The sequence below is a fragment of the Corvus moneduloides genome, chromosome 26 (genome assembly GCF_009650955.1).
Source record: "Corvus moneduloides isolate bCorMon1 chromosome 26, bCorMon1.pri, whole genome shotgun sequence".
Classification (NCBI taxonomy): Eukaryota; Metazoa; Chordata; class Aves; order Passeriformes; family Corvidae; genus Corvus; species Corvus moneduloides.
Window position 1 is genome coordinate 3,559,464 of NC_045501.1, and position 25,949 is coordinate 3,585,412.

Sequence of the window (25,949 nt, forward strand, 5' to 3'; positions counted from 1 at the left end):
TGCCTGTGTTGTCAGCTCCTTTTACCTGTGCCCTATAAAGAGCAGAGGGTGACAACAGCCTGTAGGCATCTACACACAGGGTCTCTACACACAGGTGGCTGAGCAAGCCACAGCTGTCCCTATCCCTCACAGCACCAGCTCTATAGAAGTGTTATGTCCTGCATGTTAAGCAAGGAAGAAATGGGGTTTCTAGGAGCCAGCTTGGAAATCTGAGAGACTCAAAGAGTTATTTGTACAGGAAGATGCATCTCTGTGCTTCACAGGATGAAGGTGGAGATGAGCAGCTGGTTTCTGTGTGGCACGTGCTGTCAGGTGGGTGGGTGAGCTGGAGCTGCTCTCCAAACACAGTGTGGTCTGCTCCACCTCTGTCTGCTGGGTAGGTCATGATGGTGACATTAGCTGAAGGTGCTGTATGCATATTCTCCTTTTAACTCCTCCATAAAGGGCAGATGGCTGTACCAGAGGGCAGCCTAGCAGGTCCTACAGTGTAAATTATCAAAAAACCCGAGTTGTAAGGGACCTTTGGATATGTCTCAAACTTGTATTTCCCCACCACATCCCTCTGTGTCACGGTGTTTCACTGGATAGAACTTCCTAGAAAGACAAAACCAAGCATGCCATTTCTCACTTCCTCCTCAACTGCAGTGTATCCCTCTGGGCCCCGGGCCGTTCCCCGTGTCCCCCCTCGGCCCCGGTCCATTCCCCGAGTCTCCCCCCGGCCCTGGTCCGTTCCCCAAGTGTCCCCTCGGCCCCGGTCTGTTCCCCCTGTCCCCCTGTAAGAGACGGTCCGAAAATCCCTCATCTGCCTCATGATCATCGCCAAGGACAGAGACTGAACACAGGAGTCCTGGCCTGGCTGAGGTGGGACGTCTGCCAAGTGTTGCCTACGGGTGTGCCCACTGGGAACTGGTACGCATTCCTGAGGAAAATTAGTGCAGGTCCCAATGGACTGCGCCGTTCTTGCTGCCCAGGCGGGAAGGACTGCGCGGAAAGGAACGACCTGTCCTGTACACCTCTCCTGTACACCTGTCCTATACGTCTGTCCTGTACCTGTTTCCCAAAGCAACGGACCCCATAACAACGGCTGTAGATTTCCCAACCTCTTGGCTTCTGAAAAGGACTATAAAGGGACTTTCTGAAATAACTGAGACGAGATCTCCCCACGGAAAGAAGACGAATCTATCGGCAGAAGACCAAGAGGACTTCGTCTCATCCGTTGGTAGCTATTACCCCCCCATCCTTTCTTCCTCTCTACCCTTTTACTTTGTTTTCTGTATCTCTCTTTCTCTCCTCTATCGCATTATCGTGTTGTGGGCACTTAATATAAGGTGCGCTGTTCTGATTAAAACTGAAATCCCTTGTGTCCTTTTACACTCTGAGATCGATAAACGAACCATCACGACCCCCGCATTCATTACCGGATCGTGACACCCCCCTCGGCCCCGGGCCGTTCCCCGTTCCCTCAGCCCCGCTCCGGGCCGTTCCCCATTCTCCAGCCCCGCTCCGGGCCGTTCCCCGTTCCCTCAGCCCCGCTCCGGGCCGCTCCCCGTTCCCATAGCCCCGCTCCGGGCCGCTCCCCGGGCCCTGCCGAGCACCGCTCCGGGCCGTTCCCCGTTCCCCAGCCCCGCTCCCCGGGCCCTGCCGAGCACCGCTCCGGGCCGTTCCCCGTTCCCCAGCCCCGCTCCCCGGGCCCTGCCGAGCACCGCTCCGGGCCGTTCCCCGTTCCCCAGCCCCGCTCCCCGGGCCCTGCCGAGCACCGCTCCGGGCCGTTCCCCGTTCCCCAGCCCCGCTCCCCGGGCCCTGCCGAGCACCGCTCCGGGCCGCGCTGGCCCGTAAAGCGCCTCCCCCCGCTGGGGGGCGCATGCGCGGCGGGCGCTGCTCGGCGCATGCGCAGCTCCGCAATGCGGGTGGTGGTGGGTGCGTGCGGGGCCCTGAGGGGAGCGGGGCCCTGAGGGCAGCGGGGTTTCGGGAAGGGGTAGGTGTGATTGCGGGTGCTGCCCGCTGGGTTGGGGCCAGGCCCCCTCTTCTCCCGGGTATGGGGAGCTGGACGTGGTGCGTGGGCCAGGGCCCGGCGGCGCTGCCGGCGCTGTGGTGATGCGCTCCCAGCCACGGTTCGCCTCTGCGGCCGGGGAGCGGTGGCCCAAGGACGCACCGGTGACTGCCTGTCTGTCTCTCACCAGGTGGTGGGACAGGCTTCGTGGGCCGAGCCCTGACCCAGCTGCTGCGGAGCCGAGGGCACCAAGTGACCCACGTGTCCCGACAAGGGGGCACGGATCGGATCAGCTGGGTATGAGATGGGAGCGGTCGCAAGAGGGGGAACGCGACAGGGCTGAGAAACAAGCCTGCGCACCCTGGCTTTCCATGGCGTAGAAGGGCTCTGCCAAGGGAAGTCTGGCTCCTGTGGATGTATTTTTGGGCTGCTGGGTCCTCCATGGGTCACAGTCATTGGAATGGGTGCTGCTGTAGCTCCAAGGAGCAAAACCTTCTCCATTCGTGCTTGTGCCCCAGAAATGTCAGGAAGAAGCTGGCTGGAGTTCCTAGGAGCCTGCCCTGCTTATTTGTAGGGAAGGCTTGAGTAGAGGGGAGGCTTGATGTGTGATGTCTCTGTTACTCCTGCCTAGGAAGAGTTGTCCCACTCCGGACTGCCCCCGTGCGATGCTGTGGTCAACTTGGCTGGGGAAAATGTCCTCAACCCTTTCCGCAGGTAACTTGATCTTCCATAGTGCTGTTGGGACAAGGTGAAGGCAACACTGTCCTGTGTTGTCAGAGGAGGTGGAAAGGGAGGAAACAACATCATCAGGAAGCTCTTGAGTTAACTGACTGTTGACATTTGCATCCTCAAGTACCCAAAACATTTCTGTGGGCCTGGTAGGTTCTGAGAGACCTTTGGAAGAAAGGTTCCCTTCTGGATCTACAGCTGGAGGCCAGAAAAATTAGTCCCACATTTTCAAAAGGACATTGGGTGCCTGTATTTGATAATGCAAAATCAGAACCAAAGTTTGACTTCTAGGAGGAACACCAGCTTTGGTGTCTAGCTCCTTTGCTGACTTTGTCCTAAGGCAGTCCAAACCCCACAATCTTTTAAGGGAAGTGAAGAGCCACCATCTTCCAAAGCTGCATTTATGTTGTAAATGACACATCCTCCCTTTGCTCTGGGGTAGGGGAAGTTCCTGTGACCTCTGCTGTGCCTGTGAGTGGGCGTTGCCGGGATCCCCCTTGGTGGTAGTGTTTCCTGGGGTGTCCTTGTGAGGTGCATAATCCATGGTTCTCCCTTTTCCAGATGGAGTGATGCCTTCTCCAGGGAAGTCATCAGCAGCCGGGTGGAGACCACGAAGACCTTGGCCAAAGCCATTGCTGCTGCTGAACAGGCACCCCGTGCTTGGGTCCTGGTCACTGGCGTAGGTATTGGTTGGGCCTGGCCAAGACATCCCTCATGCTGACCTGGAGAGGTTTTACCTGCAGACAGAAACACAGTTCCATGGGAGCACATGTCTTGCCTTGAAATGTCAGCTTCATTGCCATCAATGTCACTGTGTTTAGGCAAGCCATGATAAGCTTTTTAGTACTGCTGGAGAGGAATTTGGGTCTGTATGCTTTGTCTTGGTGTCATTAGGACAGAAGTTTTTTTGTGTTTCCCAGTGAAAGCCTTTAGGCATTCTGTAGAACCAATTTGTCTGAGTAAGGCCTCAGCTGAAGCTCTCTGCATTGTCTCCAACTTTGCATTTCTGCTTGCTGCAGTCTTCAAAGCTGCCGTGGTTTATGCTCTGTGATGCCCAGTATTAAAGCAGGCAGCTTCCAGCCACTTCAGTGTGATGCTTGCAGGCCTGTTTGGGTTTTGGGGCTGCCTGAGTGTTAGTGCATCCTACTGAACCCATAGAGTGCACTGGTAGTTCAAAAACTTGTCAGCATTGCCATCAGAGACCCTGTGCTGTTCATATGAGGATGTCCCTGGTGGAGTGCTCATGCTCATAGAATCCCAGAATGGTTTGGGTTGGAAGGGGCCTTTAAGACCATCCAGTTTCACCCCTGCCATGGGCAGGGACACCTTCCACTGTCCCAGGTTGCTCCAAGCCCCGTCCAACCTGGCCTGGGACACTTCCAGGGATGGGGCAGCCACAGCTTCTCTGGGCACCCTGTGCCAGAGCCTCACCACCCTCACAGGGTAGATTTTCTTCCTAATAGCCAGTCTAAACTTACTTTCAATTTGAAGCAATTCCCCCTTGTCCTGGAACTCCAGGCCCTTGTAAATAGTCTCTCTGCAGATTCCTTGTAAGCTCCCTTCAGATACTGGAAGGTTGCAATTAGGTCTCTTTTCCAGGCTGAGCAATCCCAGTTCTCTCAGCCTTTCCTCACAGGAGTTCTGGGCTCCTGGAGGCAGAGAAGATGGTCTGATGGGGAAGGGGGGGCTTGGTGGCATCATTCGACCCTTGACTCCCTTTTTGCTGTTACCCTGCAGGTTATTACCGCCCCAGCCCCACAGCTGAGTATACTGAAGACAGTCCAGGAGGGGATTTTGACTTCTTCTCACGCCTGGTGAGCTCGTGGGAGGCTGCAGCTCTCATCCCTGGGAGCCCAGCTCGTGGAGTTGTGGTGAGATCAGGTGAGATGGGGCATCATGCTTGTTAGGGGTGACTCTGCTTTACTGCTGGGGCGAGAGTGGGAAGAGATGGGTAAAGGGCATCAGCTCTTCTGTCTCTCTTTGTTGGTGTCCTGTTCCAGTCCAGCCCTCTAAGGATTCTCCTGCTTATAGGTCTGGGTGTGGAAGGGGCTTTTGCCCTTTGGGCAGGGGCACCTTGTCTCACTCTCTTCTCCCCACAGGTGTAGTGCTGGGTCAGGATGGTGGTGCAATCTCTCAGATGCTCTTGCCTTTCCGTCTGGGACTTGGAGGCCCCTTGGGCTCTGGACTCCAGCCCTTCCCATGGATCCACATTCGGGACCTGTCTGGGATTGTGTGTCATGCCCTGGAGAAAGAGTCCGTGCAAGGCATCCTCAATGGTGTTGCCCCATCCTCCCCTGCCACCTCCAATGGCACCTTTGCTCAGGAGCTCGCTGCAGCCCTGGGGCGCCCGGCCCTGGTGCCAGTGCCTGCCTGGGCAGTGCGGGCTGTCTTTGGGGCAGAGCGGGCGGTCATGCTGCTGGAGGGACAGAGGGTGCTGCCAAAACGCACCCTGGAGAGTGGCTACCACTTCATCTTCCCTGACCTGGCTGGAGCTCTGAAGGACATTGTGGGTTAAGGCCTTCCCAGTTGGGCTGGGCTGGGCCCTGTTTTTGTGAGCTCATGGGATGTGCCTTCCCATGAAAGAGGGAAGCCCTGCCCCTTCACACTTCCCCATCCCCATCCAGAAAGGGTGAGCGATCTTTTCCCCATGTATCTCCCTGTGTGCATCCCAGTTTAGGAATCATCCTTCTTACTGCCATCTGAATCTCAACATTACCTGCATTTGGGGAAGGGCACAAGCCCCTCAAAGGATTGTGACTGTGGAATTGCCTGTCTTCCCTTTTGCATGGTGTGTGTGTGAACTGCTGGCAAAGCAGCTGGGGGTGTAATGTCTTCTCCCCTGAGAGACAGCTGGCATCAAGAAAGAGGTTGTAATGCTGCTGTAATTCTTCCATGGTACTGGAAGTCACCCTTCCTGTTTTTCCCCATGATGACATAGGCAAAGCAGAGGAGCAGAAGTCTCAGTCTCAGTGGTTGTGGGAGAAGGTCCATCTTTAGGGGAGTGCCAAGGGTGCTGAATACTGAGTGCTTGGAGACTCTGCCCTCTCTTTTCGTGTGGCTGGTACCAAGTTGATGTGTCAGTACCTTCAGCTGAGTCTAGTCCAAAGAATTACCCCCTGCCAGGGTTCCATATCCCTTATGCTGCGGCAGGGATGAAGGAGAGCACTGCTTTGCCAGCCTGTAGGGAAAAGGGTGACAATCAGGCCGTGGCCCCTGGACTGCTTTGCCTTGGCTGAGTGCCCATTACATCTAAGCTTGTGCTGAGGAAAACTGGGTGGTACAGCACTGTGTGAGGCAGTGCCAGTCACTGCTTTAGTCTAAAGGAGCATTTCAGCCATTGCCATCATTGTCCTTACCTCAGATTGGGGTGGTTTTCTTTCATTAATCCCATGAGGTGGTACTTGTGTTCAGGGTGTTCCTCCTGACTGGGCACTGAGAATATCCAAGCTGCCTGGTCTGCCTTGGGAAGCAGTACTTCTTCCCTTGTAGAGAAGATGGCAATTTCATCATCTCGTAGTGGCAGGAAATGTATCCATATGCTTCCCTTGACCCACTTCCACATCCTAAAGTGGGTTGCAGGGTGTGAAGTCCACAGAGCAGTGAAGTTTATTATAGCAGTACTTCTGGAGAAATATTCATAGTGTGATGTAAGTTGGGGCTCGAAAATGCTGTTAAAAGTTACTTCAGGCAGATAAAGACCTGCTCTTGAAATAAGAAACCATCCAGAACAACAGCAGTCCACATATTTCTGGTTTATGACATGTTGTTAGAGTAGCTGAAGAATCAGTCTTGGTGAAGTCTAGATGCCCCACGCTTCTTCCTCTTTACTCAGTACATCTTGGAGACAGAATGGCAATCTGGTGGCTTTCCAGGCAGGAAAATTAGAATGGGACTGTAGATGGAACTGGAGATAGTCCTTGCAGTTAGTGTAAGCACAGCCAGGTGAAAGGGGACTTTGGGAATAGTCACAAAAGCAATATGGTTTGAGATGCATGTGGGTTGCTTGGACTGTGTCTTCGCTGTCTGTTAGGTGCAGCTTCCTTCCTCTTCCCATGTGCTTCACTTTCCTGTCTGTGAGAGTGGTCTGACCTACTCTGACATACAGAGCCAGTTCCTTGTGGGCCAGTACAGTGGGGACAATCAGCACTGCTGCTTTAGTTACTTCAGCTGGGTTTTTGGAGCCTCAGGCTTCAGAGCTTCCCCAGATGTTGTGGTCTGCAGCATCCTTCTGTCAGCCAGGCTGGTTAGCCAGCCCAGTTAGGTCATTTCTGTGCCTGTATGTACCTTGATGATTGCAATGGCTGTGGGTTGTGACTGGAAATGGAAACAAGTATAGCTGGAGAAGAACTGTCACCTTCAGCTCTTCTAAAAGGGGTGTTGTATCCCACAGAGGACTGCCACAAAGCAGAGTTCCCAAGCCTTGGACTCCCTGCCTGGATGTGTAACTCACTGGGGACTTCTGAAAAGTTGCTTCTGCATGGTGTTTGGCTTAAATACATCACAGGTTTAAATGAGCTTGTCATCTGAATCTGTATATGGGATCTGGAAGCACTGTCTTCTGAGTGCAGTTAAGCCTTTCCATCATGATAAATTCACACACACCCTGTGCCCCTTTCTCTGTAGTAGAGCCACAAAAGATGTGTGTTTGGGTGATAGCAGGCTGAAATCTAGATTGGATGTGTCTGGTTTTGATGGCCTTAAGGAAGCCCTGATCCTCAGGCTGCAAGACTTTGTGATCCTGAGTACAGGTGTTGTGTTACCCCAGTGCTGGCGTTCTGGTGCTCAGGGCTAGCAGAATGTTTCTGCAGGCACACCTGAGCCAACTGCTGTGCCCCTCTGCCTCGGGGCAGGTGTCTCTGATGATTGTGTTAAGCCATGTGAAGAGCAGCTGCTGCCTTCAGCAGCTGTGGTCCAGGACCCTCCTGGGTGGCCACTGACACCCCAGCCTGGGGGCCCCATACCCAGGGTTTCTGTCCAAGCTGAGGACACAGCTGTTCCTTTCCTGTTTGCAGGGTCAGCCAGCCCTGATGCTGAGCTGCTGTGACACATAGACACATGGACAAGTGACACACAGATGACACTGACACAGCTGTTAGACAGCCCCAGCCAAGATTCTGCTGTCAGCAGCACCCCACCTAGGACACAGGTAACACACAAGCACCCAGCATGATGGGGCTGGCAGACACACGTGACACCCTCAGGGTTCGCAAGCACATGCACTCAGGAATCCTTTGAGCACTGGTGTGACCCCTCTGTGCACCCAGCACTCCAACATGGACCACTCCTGACCCATCCCACAGGTCCCCTACTTGCCAGCTGGTCCAGCTTGAAACACCAAAGATGCAGCACCCAGATGCTTATCCCAAAAGCACACCACACTTGCAGGTACCAACGTGGATCCCTTGCCCTCCTGATAATCCTGCCCAGACCTGGGGTCTCCTACTTGCCAGCTGGTCTGAGTTTTTGCTGGTGGATACCCACATGCACACCTGGTTTGTGGGATGTACACACAGTTGCCTCCCCCAGAATTGGGCGCACATGCTGTGAGTGGCTGTCCTGCTCCAGCTGCTGGCATGGAGCCTCTCACTCCCCTTGCTTGTGCTTCCCCCCAGCAATTGCTCTTGTGGACACAGGGTATTCCTGCCTCAGTGGCTGTAGGGTGAGTTCCCACTGGTGTCAGGAGCTGCTACCACAGGCTGGGTCTCTGCTGTCCCTGTGCCCCTCTCTGACTTCAGTAGCTGGCCCCAAATCTGCACATGCTGGCTACCCGCCAGCTGGCACTTGGTCCTTGCAGCATGCAGATGGGACCCTGTGAGGTTGCACAGGGAGAGTTACAGAAAGATTAAATAAGCCAGGACTGTGGTGGTCAGTGTAGAGCTCAGCCAGACCAGCAGTGCCTGGCCCAGGTTTACACCCAACCAGCCTCTTATAACCCTTTTCTATCTAACCTCCTCTTGGCTGCTCCTTGTCCCTGCACAGTCCCTCAACGGCTGACATCCCACTGTCTTCATCCAACATCCTGGACACTCAGGTTTGCATCCTTATCAGCTGCAAAATCCTGGCTGCCTATGGGTTCTTAAAAGCTCATCAACTGGTGTGAGTGATGCCATTTGTTTCTGGTTATTTGCCTTGTTAATGCTAATTGGTCAGGTTTTATGACTGTCTCCCATTACTTCCCTACTGTAAAAATAAATGTTCTCAGCCTCGCACATCCTTACCCCTTTGGGTGCCTGATCAGGTTTTTTCTCATCACAGCCTCCCCATCACTGTATGCCTTTTATGGCTCCTTTGACCAGATGTTCCCAAAAGAGCAGACATGCTCCTTCCATGTCCCCTGACACTGCCCTGCTGCTGGGACTCTGGACAGAGGCTGCACCCTTCACTCCCCTGGGGCCCAAATGGGCCTCCTTTTGGGCTGTACTCAGAGTGGCAATGACCCCTCTGGGCATTGAAGGGGTTGTGTGTGTCAGCAAAGGCTGCAGTCACTGGTCCCCCATCAGAGGCAATAGGCAGGAACACACGGAGGCACCTCTGTAAGCATCAGTTTGTACAGGCAAGTCCAGTGTATGGCTGTGATAGCCACATCTCTCCAGGCACCAGGGCATGTGACATCTGTGACCAGGTTGATCCTGGAGTTTTGGTCTCGTTCTGGCAGAGCTGAGTGATCTGCACTGGTGCCTCGCTTTGGGGTTAGCTCTGGGCTGATCGCAAAGTTGCAACACAGTATTAAAGACAGCAAGGCTTAATTCTGAGTTTTTTGTACCTGTCGTAGTTCTGCACCATTTGTATTGTTAGTCTGCTTTACACATTCTTTCACAAATTGTTAAGACATTGTTTTCCTAATTAAAGTTGGTATTTCCCTTCCTAGTACCCCTTAATTTCCACTGAACCATGGTTCAGACTTGACTGGGACAATTTTCCAAGATTTTAGGGCATGTTGTGACTACCCTCTCCCTTCTCACAGCTTAAAAAATTGTAAATCTGAAGCTGAAATTCTGGGCAAACATCTGTGTTTCTGTCTGTGTCTGGGACAGGTTCCTGGCTGTGCTGCTGGTTGAACCTGCCAAGGGGAAAGCAGCAGCCCCATCCCTCAGCCTGGGCAGAGACCCTGAGCCATCAGGTGTTTAGGCTGGGCTCACAGAAGCTTTACAGGAGGGTCCTGGGCTGGGTCTGCAGGAGGTGACAGCTGCTCCTGACATCCCTTGGCAGTGGATTGTACTGATTACAGTCACTGTCCAGGCTGGTGGATCTCCTGGGAGAGCCCTTGGAAGAGGTGGGTCAGTGTCCATTTCTCTGGTTAGGTAACTGTGGCTTCTCTACCTGTTGGTGGGCATTTGTGCTCCTTTGTGTATGTGTAGACCAACTTTTTCCTGTATAACTAAAAAATTTGCTTTGTAAGGGATCAGAGAAGTGTTTTGGAATAATCACTGCCCTGAAAGCTTTACTGATACGACAATCCTGTAGCAATGACTGAACTTTTATTTCAAAGCACAGTTGAACACAAGCTCCAGGGCAGCAAGTCTGTGGTTGGGAGAGTTATAATTTGCATTTTCTCGTCTTGTGAATGGGAGAAGTGACTACACTGCCATGAAAATTCCCATCTTAGTTCTGTTCCAATTATCACAAGGTTCCTGCATCTGCACGTGGTCCTGATCCACATGACATGAAGCACTACAAGAACTTTTTAATTAGCCCCATGGTGACAAAATCGAGTTTTGCTAATTATATTATTGTTATTCTTTTTTGAATGACCAGAAGTGCAAGGTGATTTGAGATTTTGCTTTCTTCTTGAATCCCATCATTTCCCTTAACAAAGGCATCAGGAATCCTACAAGGGAAGGTTGTTGGAGTCTTCTGTTGGAGGTAGCTTTGCATCCCCTGCTCCTCTGAGTAGAGCTGTGCTGTATTATCTTGTAACTTGAGAATGGCATCTCGTAGCTTTTGTGAAGCTGGATCACAGAAACAGGAGTTTGCTGAAGGTATTTGCTCTTTCTGCCAAAAGTACTGGAAGGACGAGGAATTCCACACGCTGCCAGTGACCAGTGATTATACTGTGAAAGAGAAGATGACCTGAAAACGCTTGCTTATCTCTTGTGATATATCTTACTTAAGAGAGTCATCTTGAGAGATACTCCCCATGTGTTGGGAGAGGTCTGAGAGAATGCAGGCTGTGCTGCACGAGTCCCAGCTGTCTCACAGCATTTCTGTATTTCAGTTTTTCGCTGGAGCTCGATCTTACTTTTATGTTAGGGAGATTACTGAGGCAAAAAAGAAAGGTTGGATTAGAGTTGAAAGCAAATTGCTTTTTCTCTCCCCCAAGCTTCTGTGAAAATACTACTTTTTATGGGAAATGAGAACAAACAGGATTATTATTAATAGTAATCATTATAATTAATAATTACTATTATTATTATAGTATTAACAGGATTGCTAGAAAACATGATTTCATACCAAAAGCAGCTTTCCTTTTTGGACCTGTGGAAAAAGTCTGCAATTTTCAGGCAGAAAATAGGATTAGGTGTATAAGGATTTAAAATGGAATTATTCACTGACACTAAGGAGCTAACTGTGACAGGGAAAAAATTACAGAATCCCTGCAGAGTATTCACCAGAGACAATGGAAATGTGCAGCAAGTTCTGGTTTCTACAGTTGTCGGAAATTCCATTTTGGGAATAGTTTAACAGTTTATAGGGGAAGATAAAACAGTTGTGGTTTATTCTGCATATGGCTTTTTCTTGTAAGGAATTAGATTTTTGTTTCAGCAGCCAAATAGAGGCAGCAACTTCTCATCAGGGAAATGGCTCAGTCATCTTGGGCTGTGGGTGCAGGTGAGCAGATGCCATCTTCTCTTAGAACTTCCTCACAGTGTCTCCAAATTCACTGGATATTACAACATTATTTTTCTAAAACTTGAAACACCGTGTCTGTGATTTTAACTCATGCCAGTTATCTGACTGAAAAGAAGTTTGAAAAAGGACTGTGATGCAGAGATCTTTGTAATAATCTAATGTAAGGGAAGGTCAGAACTTGGAAAGAAATTGGGGTTGAGCTGTCCATGGAGCCCAAGGAGGAGTAGCCTGACCACAGTGGTGTCACCTTTTAGGGGGAGCACATTCCCTCTCCAGATTTCTTGACTCTGATGGGAGCTGAGACAGCCACCTCCCTTGTCCTGACTTATTTTTTAGTGCACAGATCACCTGGCCCAGTGTGGACTTACATGTCCAGCCAGTCCAAATGATGGGAGTGGAGGATTAAGGAAAGCAGGTCCTGTGTGGGTGACTCTTCTGTCTATATTCAGACACAGAACCCCTTCAGCTGCATGGATTAAGCTTCAGCTCACCCTAACTTGCAAGCCCTTGCTTTAGGTGAGGTGCATTCCAGGCAGAGGTGCTGCTTTACAAGCTGAGGGGTGTGGCTGATGTTCTAGAGGGAAGGGATGCCATACAGGGGGACCTTAACAGGAGAGAAGTGAGCTGGGGCAAACCTCAGGAAGTTCCACTGGGCCTAGTACAGGGTCTTGCACGTGGGTGAGGGCAATCCCAAGGCTGGGCAATGAATGGATTGAGAGTAGCCCTGCAGAGAAGGATTTGAGGGTGTTTGGTAGATGAGAAACTGGATTTATCCTGTCGATATCCTCTCACAGCCCAGAAAGCCAATCCTATCCTGGGCTGCATCAAAAGCAGCACGGCCAGCAAGTCAAGGGAGATAATTCCACTCATAAACTCCCCTCTCCTGAGACCCCATCTGGAGAATGGTGCTCAGCTCTGGGGCCCCAAGCATAAGAAACACATGGACCTGCACAAATGGACCATGGGCCTCCTGATCCAAGGAGGGGAGGCTGGAGCACCTCCCCTGTGAGAATAGGCTGAGAGAGCTGAGGTTATTTAGTGTATGGAGAGGTGAGAAAGCTCTGGGGAAACCTTCCAGCAGCCTTCCAATACCAGAAAGAGGCCTAAAAGAGAAATAGAGAGGGACTTCATGCAACGGCATGTAGTGATAGGAGTTGTGGAGGACAGCAAAATGGGGAAAGTAGGCAGTACACTGGATGGCAGGGCTGGTATTTGTAGGGACAGTTTGGTGAGTCTGACATGAGTAAATATGCCATCTGGCATCTGAGAAAGGACAAGCCTGTGCAGTCAGCAGAGGCTAGTGGCCTGTCCAGGAAGCAGCTGTGTAGATAATGACCCTGGTAGACAAACAGCTGAACAGGAGATGGGAATGTGTTCCTCTGTCAAAGAAGGTCACAGACAGCTTTGGCTCTGCTAGCAAAGGTCTGGCCAGCTCGTGCAGGGAAATGATCCCACCCCTCTATCAGTGCAGGACTGTGGCAAGACCACAGCGCTCCAGGACAAGAAAGACAGTGATACAGTCGACTGAATTCCTTGGAGGGCCTCCAAATTAATCACTGGGCTGGATCACTGGATCTCAAGGAGAGGCTGAGAGAACTGGATATGTTCACCCTTATGGAAGAGAAGGCTAAGGGGAGACCTTATTTCTGTATATAACTAGCTGATGAGCTGTATATAACTAGCTGATGAGACGCTGAAGCGTCTGGAGGTGGAGCCAGACACTTCCTGGAGCAGTACAACAGTAAGATGAAGGGCAACAGACACTAACTGGAACATCCTAAGTTCTCTCTAAATGTAAGGGAGTTTGTTTGTTTGTTTTTCCTATAAGACTGGTCATACACTTGAACAGTCCAGAGTTTGTGGGACTTGATGACTTCCAGAAATCCCTCCCAACATTCTATGATTCTTTGTTTTAATAATTCTATAGTCCAACACACATTTATAGTCATCTTTATTGCTCTTGTTGGTGCAGGGATAAAGAATGGAATTAAAGAACATCACCACTACGGTGACAGAATTTGTCCTGTTGGGCCTGACACGGAATCACAAGCTGCAGTATTGTCTCTATGTGATCTTCTTTCTCATCTATGTAATTACCTGGCTAATGAACTTCACCATCATTGCCATGGTGGCTGTGGATCAGCAGCTCCACACACCCATGTACTTTCTCCTGGCCAACCTCGCTTTCCTTGACATCAGCGATTCCTCGGTCAACACTCCCAAACTGCTGTCAGGCCTCCTCACCCAGCGTACAACGATCTCATTCAGTGAGTGCTTCCTCCAGATGTTCTTCTTCCATTTCATTGCAGGTGCAATGTCTTTTTTACTCGTAGGGATGACGATTGATCGGTACGTGGCCATCTACGAGCCGCTGCGCTACCTGGCTATCATGAACTGGAACGTGTGCACAGGACTGGTGGCAGCTGCGTGGTTTGCTGGATTTCTTCATTCTGTTATACAAACTGGTTTTCTTCTTCAGCTACCATTCTGTGGCCCAAATGTACTGGACAATTTCTACTGTGATGTCCCTCAAGTCATCAAACTAGCCTGCACTGACACTCGCAGGGCTGAACTACAGATGGTGTTTAACAGTGGAGGGATCCTCATCACCCTGTTTGTAATCTTGATTATTTCTTACATTGTCATCTTGCTTAAGATAAGGATGTGCATCACAGAAGGGAAGCGAAAAGCCCTGTCTACCTGTGGGACACAGATAACTGTTGTGAGCTTAATATTCATCCCCTCCATCTTCACCTATGCTCAGCCTGATAAGAAACACCCTAGGGACAAGGTGGCCTCCATTGTTTATACTGTGGTCACTCCCATGCTAAACCCAATGATCTACACATTGAGAAACACTGAGATGAAAAAGGCCATCAGGAGAACACTGGGGAAAATATTTCTGTCAGGAGGCATACAGAAACCACATCGGATAGCAGATCCAAAGACATCAAATCTGGTGTTTCCATGACAAAACTCTGTTCACCACTGGTATCCCTGCTCCTTCAGTTAGCGAGCAACTTCCTAGATGTGAGATGGGGACAACATTCACCTCCCATCAGTTTAGGAAGGTCAGTCACATGTTTTCTCATCCTCCATGGAGTATGGTATAATGTTTAGGGCCTAATAAAAGTTGTTTGTAATAAATCACCTGCAAAGACATCACCACGACACACCCTGGATACTGACCATGCAAGGGGCCCTACCCACGCCCTTGTTCTCTCCTGTGGAAATCACAGCTGAGCCTTCCACTCCAGCACGTCTCACTTCTCTTTAGCAATCCAGTGTAGTTTCACCTCTAAGTTAGCACTGATGCCTTAAGGAACCTGGAATTAAAACAACACACTTTTGAGATGGTATTAGTATAGGAGGTAATATAAAGGCTGGTCTTTATTGGAGGCCTCCAGGGGCAGACATGGAAAGTGTCCACAAAATGCCCACCTTCCCCCAGGGTGAATACAGTTTGATAAGTTTAGCAAATCAGTATATTTGACAAAAATCACCAATTAGAGACATAAGAGGTGAGGTAATTTCCCCCCCTGGGTTCAACCCTTTTCTAAGTCTTCCCCCCTCAGATGGGAACTAAGCTTTGTTTATAAAAATACGTCTCGAAGAGCGGGTCTCAACCTTGGTTCCTAGGGAGAACTAAGATAGGATAGGGGCCTTGGAATGTGTTTTGTCTTTCTGCCTATCAGGGCAGGGAAAAGTACTGGAAAAACTAGCTAGAATACAATAATAGGCTGCAGAGCTACAAATATATGTGTAAAGAATACAGAGAATATGTGAAAGAAAAAAGGCAAAAATCAATTTGGCATCAGCATGATGGCATCTGCACATTACTTCATTAGTAACTTCACTGGCAATGTTGAGATAGAGAAAAAAGCATACTGAAAATGCTTTAGTGGGAGAAAATTCTCAGAGCTGTAAGGGTTATTTAGGTTTAGAGCAGTTTGAGTTTAATTCCCTTAGAGAGACAAGTGAGAAATGAAATCCCTCATGACGGTAGAAAGAAAAGAAACCCCCACAAAACATATAAACAACTGATGGGAAGAGAAAGTGATACGAGGATGTAGAATTCAGAATAAGAAAAAGAAAAAAAAGAAGATAAAAGTAAGAAAGTAATAAAAGGAAACAAGAGGAAAACACCTCCTATTTGATGGTTTTGTCAAAGGTCAGAATTTCATGTCATGTCTTAAAATCAAAAAATTCCTTGACATTCTTTGTTTTCTCCATCTCTCCTTTCTTCCATGGGGAGCTGAAGGGCTCATTGTGCTGGCTGTGTGTATAAACTGACTGATATTTAATTTCTCAGCTAACTGTGAATCCTTGCCCATCAGGCTGGAGGTCTGACTGCCCAAATGTCAGCTGTGCCCAGGCTGCTTCTGATGGAGCTGCTTCACTCACTCCCTGCTGGTAGAGGGTGAGCATTGTGTGCCAGAGACTGGAGAAGGGTTTGTCTCTTTGCATCCTTTAGATAACGCTTTCCTCACCTCGTCAGAGTGTGTTGGTTGTTTCTGGCTCCAAGGGTGATAATTACAGAATTGTGGCATCAAGCTGTAAGGTGCACGAATTTATTTATAATTATTTATTGTATTTATTATTTATTGTAACTTATCTTATTTCTGAACCATGTGACCTCTAGGAGCCATCATCTAGAATTCTCCAGATCACTTTTAATATAAATTCAACAATTCAAGAAATCTAGCTTCTTTCCTTTCCTTTTCTCTTTTTTCTTTTCCTTTTCCCTTTCCTTGCCTTTCTTTTCCCTTTCCTTTCTTTTCCTTTTCCCTTTCTCCTTTCCTTTCTCTCTAATATACATTATATACTATATATACACGTGTATATTAATAAACCCCTTGTAATGTCAATAAAAAATTAAACTCAACACTGACCTTTAATGTTATAAGCTAAATTAAAGAAGCAGCACATTCCAACAATGTTAAAATTTTATTTGGTGTTTCTAGAGTGAAGAATCAAGTACTGCACCAATGACACATGTCTAATGACTAATTTAGCTGTTTCCTTGGAGCCTCCTTAAGGAGACCAAGTGCACCCATGATAGGAGGTGATCTTGACAGAACCATAAACTGTGGCAGCATGTCAAGAGCTCAGCAGCCCATATCAAGATAGACATTTAAATCAGTACTAATTTTTGTCAGAAAAAGTGAATTAATTAATTATTAAATACCATTTCACACAGACTTCTGAAAATAATTAATAGAAAGAAATTAAAATGTTAAAATAGATGAGTTTTTAAAATGCATTCTTCCATAAAAATGCTAGAATCAACAGTTCACATATTGGGGTTGGGGAGATGAATCCAGGCACAAACTTCTGCCCTGATCTATTTGTGAAGCTGTGATCCACTGAATCCATAATTTAGCCAGAACTTCCCATTTTTATACAGGAGAGAGGACGGTGTAAGTGAGCTCTGCTCTAGCAAAACCAATGGCTGTTTCTTAGAGACCAAAAATCAGTGCTCCTTGCTAGAGGTGAAATTCTGATTTACATCAGCTAAAGACCTGTCTGGCTTTCTACCACATCAGTTTCTGTTTGGGGTATCTTTGATGCACATGTGGCATTATGGAAACAGGAAACAGAAGAGATGGATTCAGGAAAAACAGTAAATTGCTGATAGTGTTTGGTGGGAGGGCACTCCAGCAGATATAAAAAGGGTTTATTCCAAATGGATGAATGGTTTTGGATGTCTCTTTCTCCTTGGGCTGGAGTCTGAGACATCTTTAAAAGAGGCAAATTAAAAGTTTTAACCATTTGGAATGCAATGTCCCTTAAAGTGATTAACACTACTGTTACTATACTAGAGTAATTAATCTTTTTTTTTTTCTTTTTTTTTTTAAGAAATGTTTCTTTCAGTATTATCTTTTCAGGGAATAAAACAAGAAAAAAAATTCTCTGTTTTTACAGAGGTAAAAGTAGATCAGGTCCCAGAAGCAAAGCCTGTAGAATTGTAAATGAAATTTCATTAGCTCTTTCTCCAGTGTTCTAATTATAAAGAAAAAAGGGTTTCAACAATACAGAGACAAGTTAAGTTCCCTAGAGGAGTCTAAGCAAACAACATTGCCAAATGCAATTAACCACTTTGTCATTAACTCAATTCATTGCTGTGAATTAACTCAGTTCATTGTTGTGAAGTTTCTGAAGTCAGGCAATGGCTTCATCCTGAGATGACTTACATTGCCTTTCTCTTTTACAGGCAAACTAAACCAAAAGAAGAACATTATACTCAATTATACTGCCCTTTACTGCCTTTATGGTCAGGTAACTAAGTCAGGTGAAACCTTAAACCTTTCTGACAGCCTTCAAAGATCAGTATGACCACACTGGTAGTGAAGATTTCTTTTGCTTGGCCTCAATACGGAAACCACAGTTCTGATGCTGCAGGCTCAGGCCCAGGCTATTCACCAAGCCAGGGGGCCTGTTCTATTCAGAACAAACTTCAAAACCCTCCCAAATAAATACTCCTAGGTTGTAGCAGCCCTTTTCTCTGTGTGCCCCTGCAGATATCAGCTAATCCTCTTGAAACTGTCTTCTTTTCATGAATGAATTTCTCAAGCTGAGACAGGCAGAATACTCTTGTCCCATGACTCAGACTCCGCAGTGCTTGGTGTGTGGGCACTGGACTGTATTAAATGCTGAGTTCTCACTGGAAATAAGGAATGAGCATTAGTTAATCTTCCTTTCCTTTACTTTCCCCACACCTTAAATGAAAAACATGAGTCTCTGAAAGAAGTGAACTAATTTCCTTATCACTTTCACTCTTTTCTGCTGGAAGGAATGGAAAACATATAACAAGGGGAAAAAAGGGCAAAGCAAAACACCTAGTCCCTATCAATTAGTCATGCTTAGCCTGAAAAGCTCACTGTAAAGGAGTATTTCTTCAGTGAAAGGGTGAGGTGAACTCCTCAATGGAAGTGAGAAGTTCCAACCTAGACACCTGAATTAGACATGGGGAGTGGGGTGGGTTTCAGATGCTCTGCTTTAGAAGAAATGTCTGGTATATATATTGTACTCCTAAGGAAAAAATTGAGATAGAAATTCCAAATAATTTGCTTCTGAAGCAATGAAAAAGACAAAATATTTACAAGTGTGAAATAGATCTTTGTGCCTGCAGTTTCCACTGAGCTAGTAAACCATCAAAACCCACCAAAAATGGAAATAAGGTTTTTAATCCGCACATTCATGGACAAGAAAATCTTCATCTCTTCATCAACGCAGCTATCACTCTGATTAGTACTTCTCTCACTTCTTTATTCTTCAGGCTGTAAATCAGGGGGTTTAATGTGGGAATTACAGTTGTGTATATCAGAGCAAGGATTTTCTTTGTGTCTTGTGAATTACTGGATTTTGGCTGTAAGTAAATCAAAGTCCCACTTGCACAGTACAATGTTACAACAGTAAGGTGTGAGGAACAGGTGGAGAAGGTCTTGTGTCTGCTCTCTGCAGAGGAAAGCTTCAGGATGCTGGAGATGATGCAGGCATAGGACAGCAGGATGAGGCAGAAGGGTGTGAGGATGACGAGCACTGTGGCTGAGATGATTTGCTTCTCGTACAGCGAGGTGTCAGTGCAGGAGAGCATGATGAGCGGGGGGATGTCACAGAAGAAGTAGTTAATCCTCCTGGGCCCACAAAAGGACAACGTGAACACCCAGGCTGTCTGCACCACCGACACAACATTGCCACTGCAGCAGGACAGCAGCACCAAGGAGAGGCAGACTCTGGTGTTCATGATGGCAGCGTATCTCAGGGGGCTGCATACGGCCATGTAGCGGTCATAGGCCATGGCTGCCAAAAGGTACCACTCAGTGGCCGCTAAGAACACCACACAGTAGAGCTGTGTGACACAGCCCGAGTAGGAGATGCTCCTGTCCTCTGACAGGAGGTTTACCAGCATCTTGGGGACAACGACTGATGCTGTGGAAATATCCAGGAAGGACAGGACGCGGAGGAAGAAGTACATGGGCACGTGGAGGGTGGGGTGCACTGTGACCATGCAGATGAGAAGGTTTCCAAAGAGAGTCAAGCTGTAAACAAAGCAGATTGTGAAGAACAGCAAGTGCTGAAGTTCTGGGCGGCTGGACAATCCAGAGAGGACAAAGTCGGTCAGCAGGGTGTGGTTTCCTGCATCTCGTTCCTCTGCTGGCTCCATCTAGGAGGAATCAGATGGACAGACCATCAGAGCCATAGTCACTGCACCAAGATCAGGGTGCTTCAGCCAGTTACTCAGACAAGGAGTCTCTTGTGAATCGCTGCAGAGCTGCTGGATCAGATGGTGTAACTCTAGAGCAGGTTGGGCTGAGCAAATTGAGGAGGCAATGGTTGTGTGTGCTGGAAGTGCATAGTGTCAGGGCCCTCCAAGTGCCATTGTTTGAGACAGTCACCAAACCTTCCACTAAGAGGAGCTGGCATGTAAGGGGTGGCTTCATAATGGGTGCAGGATTTATTGCTGACAATATGCACTCCCCCCAGATGTCAGGTCTCTGCTCCCAGCTGGTCCCACAGGCACTTTCTGCAGTGAGGGGAATGCCCAGATGACAACTGAAACACCCACAGACCAAAGAAAACCCATTTTGCTACCTTAGGGAGCAGTGGGCACTGCTCCTTGCACTCTGTTTTTCCTGCTGAGTGGACTGACAGGGGAGACAGCCTTCCCCCAAGACATCCAAAGTTACCTTTAGAGCAGCTCAACTTCAGATGGAAGCCAGGGAAGTTTGAGCTGTGGGAGGCTTTGGCTCATATTCACATCAATCCCCAGCTGCCTGTGGGACAGAAATACTTCAAAGAGCCCAGTTTTGGGGAAAGCACTCCCAAACAGAGCAAGCAAAAGCTGTGAAGGGAAGACCTAAGCCAACTCCCATCCACCAAAACACCCACAGACAAAAGAAAGCAGCACCAAAGTAAACCAAAGCAAAATCCTGTCTGTAGACAGGAAAAGGAAGAAGGAATAATTCGAGGTAGAGGTACCCATGCAGAATGATAAGAAAGTGCAGAGGGTGAAGCTCAGTTCCATCCTCTTCATGACTCACATGGCCTCGTTACCCCGAGGAGCATTGCTGCGTGTGCGATGCCAATGGGATGTTCACGCAGTGCTGGACCAGCTCTGTTTTTCTCACTGCCCAGGATGGGAAACTGAGGCACTGAAAGAGAGAAGAGATCAGCCTGCCACAGAGGAGAAAGGGGTGGTTAATTCTGCACCCTTCAGACTCACCATCTCTTACCAAAGGGGCACCAGCCACTGCCCTACACTAGCAAATCTCAAGGCACAAAAATGCGTTTTGGTGTCAGAAATGTTTCCATAAATGGGGACAGAGGGGGAAGCACCTTTTACACTGTACACACATGGAGCATGTCAACACAGCTGGCATGCAGAGAAGGACACAGCCTCGAAGCAAGAGCAGTGCACACGGCTCTGCCATGGCTCCGTCACTCCTCACTCTGGCTCCGTCTGATTTCCCCTTCAGGCTGGAAGTTACTCACACAGGACATCTTTAGTCTGTGGGTTTTATGACATGAACACGAAGGTGCAAGCTGTGGATCCCGGAGCCCCAGATGAGTTTAACACACAAGCACAATAAAGAAACTCCTAATATTCTCAGACATTTGATGGCCTGATGTATTTGAAAGGGATCTTTCTGGGCTCGACTGTTTCCATTAAATAAGGAACGGAAGAACATTTTTGAGTGGTACCTCCCTACAGCCTATGCATGACAGATAGAGAACTGTAGATACAAAAATGCTGCTAGCAAGGATTTTCTTGCTATTTTCTAAGTCCGTGAGAGACTTTTCTCTCTCACAGAAGAGGTAGCAGGGAATGTAAACAACCAAGCCACCTGCAACCTTGAAAAGTCTTGTTTATGGTATAGTAGAAAAATATTTTGACAATGGATGTTTTAGGATTTTAGCCAATCACCCCAAGGGGGGGGGGCTGATCCTTTGTCCAATTAGACTATGAAGAAAAAAAGTCTATAAAAGAGTTTGTAAAATAATTAAATCAATCAATCTTGCTGCACAATTCCTGCCTGCTGGATCTTCTCTCCTCCTCCTCCCTATGGCTGCAGGACACAGGGATATACCCTAGGACCCAGGCCTGCAGTAATAGAGAACAGCATGAAAAGCTCCCTGCAACCTCTAACAGCACTCATTCACATCGGTTCTCTTAACTTGTTAGATCCATGTAGCTGAAGTGGAAACTAGCTAATTCTGCTCTCCAAGCCTTTATGAAAGGTTTGGACTATTGCTTTGATCATTAGCTCTTTGCTGAAGTCAGAAACACTCACAGCAGCCACTGTTTTATTGACAGTTGGTCTTTTATTCCCTAATTCAGAACACCTCTCAGAAACAGCCCTCAATTTATGTAATTTTTGTGTAGTGGCTCTGAGGCCCTTTAAGTAAGTTTTGGTCTCAGTTCTTCCTTGGATTTTCTGTATACATTCACAATAGACATTTTGAAGTAAAGTGTCCTACCTCCAGCAGTTCTCCATCCAGTGCCTCCAAAATGGGTCATTCAAATTTTGATAGAAGTATTTTCCTTGTTTTCTTGCATTAGGGACAGTGTTGGGCTGATGATTCCTATGTCAGCTTACATTGCAGATTAAAAATTATATTTTAAATGCAGATGATCTTCTGTCACAGCTTAAATAATCTGTTGACATTAGTACGTGGTATATACCATAGAAAGTCAGCAAAGACTTGTCTGACAGAGAGGAAGAAAAGGAATTTGTTAGATTTGCTTCAATTCAGTTGAATTGGCCGCAGCAGAAAAGGTAGAGATCTAAATGCATCTCTGGTTTTTGCCCAAGAAGGGAACAGCTGAGCTGCCTCTGACGCCTGGTTTAAGCAGAGCCTCTTGCAAGCCCTAATTCCCCTACAGGTGAGATTGATTTAATCTGATTTCAGAAATGTCAGGGATGGTTGTTCAGAACTGTGCTCCCTCTGTGGGCAAGAGGATGTAGCAAACAATGACATCCTTATAGCAGCACGTGAAATGCTCTTCTGGGTGGCAGCCTTCCCTCCATTGTCTGCAAAGTGGGACCAGAGGGACTTCTGCAGACACAGGCACCTCATGTCTTACACGTCTAAGGCTATGAACTCTGCCTCCTGCACCAGCTGGTGATTGATTGTTAACCTGAAAGGTCTGAGCAATAGCTGGAAACATCAAGGGATGTGTGACTCCTGGGACAGAATTAGCCTGATGAAGCCTGCTGCCTTTGTTTAATTGGGCTGGGTGGCTTTAGGGGCAGTGCTGTCTCTTGTAGGAGAGTTTCCGTTCAACTCCAGCCCCTCACATTTCATTCTTCAGTCTTATGTGACTACTTGTCAGCTGTGAATCATTTCCTTCCTTCCTTCCTGGCCATTTCCTATCAATTACAGTAGGAAAAAAGAGCCAACCAAACAATAATCAGATTTGATTGGAATTGCATTAATTAAATCTGTACCTAGTACCAACCTAAAAAGAGCTCTGAGTAGCATTATCCCCTGATGTGGTCGAAGACACCTAGTCTGGGAAAAGACTGATAAGAGAACCAGAAAATGAGGACCAAATTTGCATGAAAGGTGAAGGGATCAATAACCAATAGGAGATCAAAATGTAGGGGGAATGAAGTTCCTGCATTCAATGACTGAATATTTTTATTTCACAGAATTTGCTTCCTATCCATACAAGAGAGGTGAGCAAACAGAGATTTCTTTTCTGTAGCCATGTGATGGCACGGAAATGCTGGTGATCTTTTGAGCCAATCCCCCTGTGTGGTCAGCAGAGAGGAAAAAACACTCTAAGGATGGAATTTGTGTGAATTTTTCAGACCTCCAACCACATCTGAAATTGTGCCCTGAAGGCCTGATTCTGCCTTCGGTAATCAAGAATGGCCTCCTTTGTTCACCTCAGAATACCCACTGATAATCTATCTAATATTTGTGGTTTTAAAGTTTCTTATTATAAAATCAGAGCTTTAGTGAAGAACACACAAACCATTAATCAAATAATCATTTAACATTATGAGAAATTATTCACCATGATTATGTGCTCAGTCTCAGGATAGTGGCCGTGATTTTCCCTCATTCTTCCTATGATTTGTATTTTAAGACACTAAAAAAAGCAGAGACAGCCTAAGTGCATAATGGTAATACGCTAGAAATAAATCGTTGTCAAGCTATTCCTCTACAACATTTTGTGTGTCATTCTGTGAAGGCAGTGTTGTTTGGCTGTGCCCTCACCTGAAATACTGCCTTGGGGTGACTTTATGATGTGTATCCCATATCGCTGCCCTATGCCCAGAAATTAATTTTTGTGCCTTTCTATGCCTTTAAACTGAGCCTGAGAGGGGGAAGGAAAAACTGAGCAAATCTTTTCCAAAGCAGTTTGCAGCTTGTTCAAGGTCACACAGAGATAGAGACTTTTTTTTCAGCTGTGGCAGGAGGGTGAGAGGGAAGGGAAGCTCCTGGCTTGCTTTTCTTTCCAGTGGCTTTTGGAAGTTTTTTTTTCCCCCAGCTCCTTTCCTCCAGAGAGTTGAACTTTTGTTTTCCTGGGACTTTGTTTTTTTCCTTTTCTTTCTGCTGGACTGTTTCAACATCAGAATACATTGGGAGGACTTTCCACTGAGGCCTTGGCCCTGGAGGTGGGCCCACCACCCCGTCCCAGCTCCAAGGAGGGGGAGAGGGAGATCTACGGAAGGACTCTGAAATTTTCCCAGGTTTCTCTCAGCAGAGCGGGAGGTTTTATTATTTAGCATCATTATCCCTTTTCCTGTGTGTTTGTTAAATAAATAGTTTTTATCTCTTTCACTTTCCTTTGAGGAAAATTTATTTTTTCCCGAACCTGGTTGTAGCCTGCCTTCTCTCAGAGGATGTATTTCTAAATTTGGCCAAACCAGAACAAATACTGAAGAGGTTCCTATCCCTGCCGGGGCTGTTGGCCTGGGATTCTCTGTCAAAGCAGTGAAAAGACTGCTACAGAGCAGTGCCCTGCTACTCATGTTAGAGACCTGTCAGAGAGCCTCCAGTCATGCAGGGATCCAGCTCCTGGAATGTCGCCCCAAACCTCCATCCTGTCCAGTCCCACCTGCTGCCCTGCAGCCGGATCACACCCACCATGTCCTGCACACCAGGCTGTTCAAGCTTTTCTTCCACAGACACACTGGTCTCTCCACTCACTGGGATAACCTCTCCTGCTTCTGCCTCTTTCCTTCTTCCCATTTTCTCTCTCCTTATTTTGCATAAACCTCCTTTCTCCACAATGCTGAAGGAAAGGGATGGCTGGGCCTAAAGGCCCCATCTCCACTTGCGCCACAGCTGAGGCCACGTCACTGCAGCACTGCAGGTGTTGATTACAGACATGACTGGGATAGGCTGAGTCACCCCTTACTGAGCCAGTCACACTGTGGCTCTGGGGATTGCTGCTTGTGGGCTACGAGCTTTAACGGGAACTCCTCCTTTCCGCCCTTATCCCTTCCACCAAACAGGTTTCAGGAGGATCCCCAGGACATGTACTACAGTCCATTGTCTTTTTAGAATGCAGGGTAAGGGGGAATGCCAGTCTGCTCTAGAGGATTTAATTGTGGGCTTTCTCTAGACCACAGCCACATAAAATTGGTAACGTCCTGGAGGTTTCACTGGCTGGGCTCACGGCCAAAGGAGGGTCAGTACAACGAGGCTGAGCCCCTTCCAGCTTGTAACACGAGCCAGAGCTCCCAGGGAGGACTCAGAGAGGCCTTGGGCAGGGCTGCTCCCCTTCTCACGTGGACACTCTGACCCTGGTCCTCACCTGAGCTCCGGCTGTGTCTCAGCCAGGCCTGCACCTAGCCAGGGCACCTGCTGATCTGGACCCGGGCCCACAGTCTGACTTCCCAGCTGGACCTCAGACTTCCTCATCACTATAGACTTGTCAGATCATCTAGAGCACCAGTGCTTGAGGTTGTGAGGCTCCCCTTGGCCTTGTCCCTTAGCTACTCTGATTGGTGATTTCTGATTTCCCAAGGACACCTCTGATGGCAGTCAGCCCCTCTGATAAGAACCAGGATCTTTGCCTGGCCCTGGCCAGCTCTCACCATTCCTATCAGAGGATGGGGGGGAAACAAAAAAAACCAAAAAGAAAAAAAATCCAAATTGAACCAGCCCACATGTAGGGTCCAAGGGGGCTCTCTCCAAAGGTCTCCAGTGGGATATGCACTCAGCAGATACACCATTCCTCTCCCTGCTGTGGCCACTATGGGTGCTCTGAACAAGCCCAGATCTCACCATCTTTTTGAGAAGATCGTGACAAAAATGCGTAGAATGTGTCATGAACCCCACACCAAGCCACAGTTTGGGGGTTGCAAGAACAAAAGCAGCAAATGACACAAGCTGCAGCCAGGCTGAGGTTTCCTGT

General features: G+C 47.9%; 3 protein-coding genes across 4 annotated transcripts; 2 read left to right on the forward strand and 1 right to left on the reverse strand.

Moving 5' to 3' along the window:
* Positions 1–1,874: 1,874 nt before the first annotated feature.
* SDR39U1 (short chain dehydrogenase/reductase family 39U member 1) lies at positions 1,875–8,936 on the forward strand. Its single transcript, XM_032134531.1, has 6 exons — positions 1,875–1,917; positions 2,181–2,287; positions 2,622–2,704; positions 3,281–3,402; positions 4,457–4,600; positions 4,819–8,936. The coding sequence occupies exons 1-6, from the start codon at positions 1,887–1,889 to the stop codon at positions 5,232–5,234; spliced, it is 903 nt and encodes a 300-aa protein (XP_031990422.1). The 5' UTR covers positions 1,875–1,886; the 3' UTR covers positions 5,235–8,936.
* A 4,307-nt stretch (positions 8,937–13,243) lies between these two features.
* Positions 13,244–16,507, forward strand: LOC116456028 (olfactory receptor 4D2-like). 2 transcript variants are annotated; one of them, XR_004244525.1, is made up of 2 exons: positions 13,244–14,640; positions 15,907–16,507. XR_004244525.1 is itself a non-coding variant. In XM_032134525.1 (1 exon), the coding sequence occupies exon 1, from the start codon at positions 13,551–13,553 to the stop codon at positions 14,538–14,540; it is 990 nt and encodes a 329-aa protein (XP_031990416.1). In that variant the 5' UTR covers positions 13,244–13,550; the 3' UTR covers positions 14,541–15,788. The 2 variants fall into 2 exon arrangements, 1 of the variants encoding a protein (XP_031990416.1); XM_032134525.1 differs by lacking the exon at positions 15,907–16,507 and having other exon boundaries at positions 13,244–15,788.
* Positions 16,508–18,785: 2,278 nt separating this feature from the next.
* On the reverse strand, positions 18,786–20,383 carry LOC116456030 (olfactory receptor 10A5-like). Its single transcript, XM_032134528.1, has one exon. It carries the CDS (start codon positions 19,734–19,736, stop codon positions 18,786–18,788), a length of 951 nt encoding a protein of 316 aa, XP_031990419.1. The 5' UTR covers positions 19,737–20,383.
* Positions 20,384–25,949: the final 5,566 nt, after the last annotated feature.

Bases quoted from the DNA above. Each gene is read 5' to 3' on its own strand.
- LOC116456028 (XM_032134525.1), top strand. From the start codon at position 13,551: ATGGAATTAAAGAACATCACCACTACGGTGACAGAATTTGTCCTGTTG.
- LOC116456030 (XM_032134528.1), bottom strand. From the start codon at position 19,736: ATGGAGCCAGCAGAGGAACGAGATGCAGGAAACCACACCCTGCTGACC.
- SDR39U1 (XM_032134531.1), top strand. From the start codon at position 1,887: ATGCGCAGCTCCGCAATGCGGGTGGTGGTGG. The intron at 1,918-2,180 runs GTGCGTGCGGGG...GTCTCTCACCAG, and splicing joins CGCAATGCGGGTGGTGGTGG to GTGGTGGGACAGGCTTCGTG. The intron at 2,705-3,280 runs GTAACTTGATCT...TCCCTTTTCCAG, and splicing joins GTCCTCAACCCTTTCCGCAG to ATGGAGTGATGCCTTCTCCA.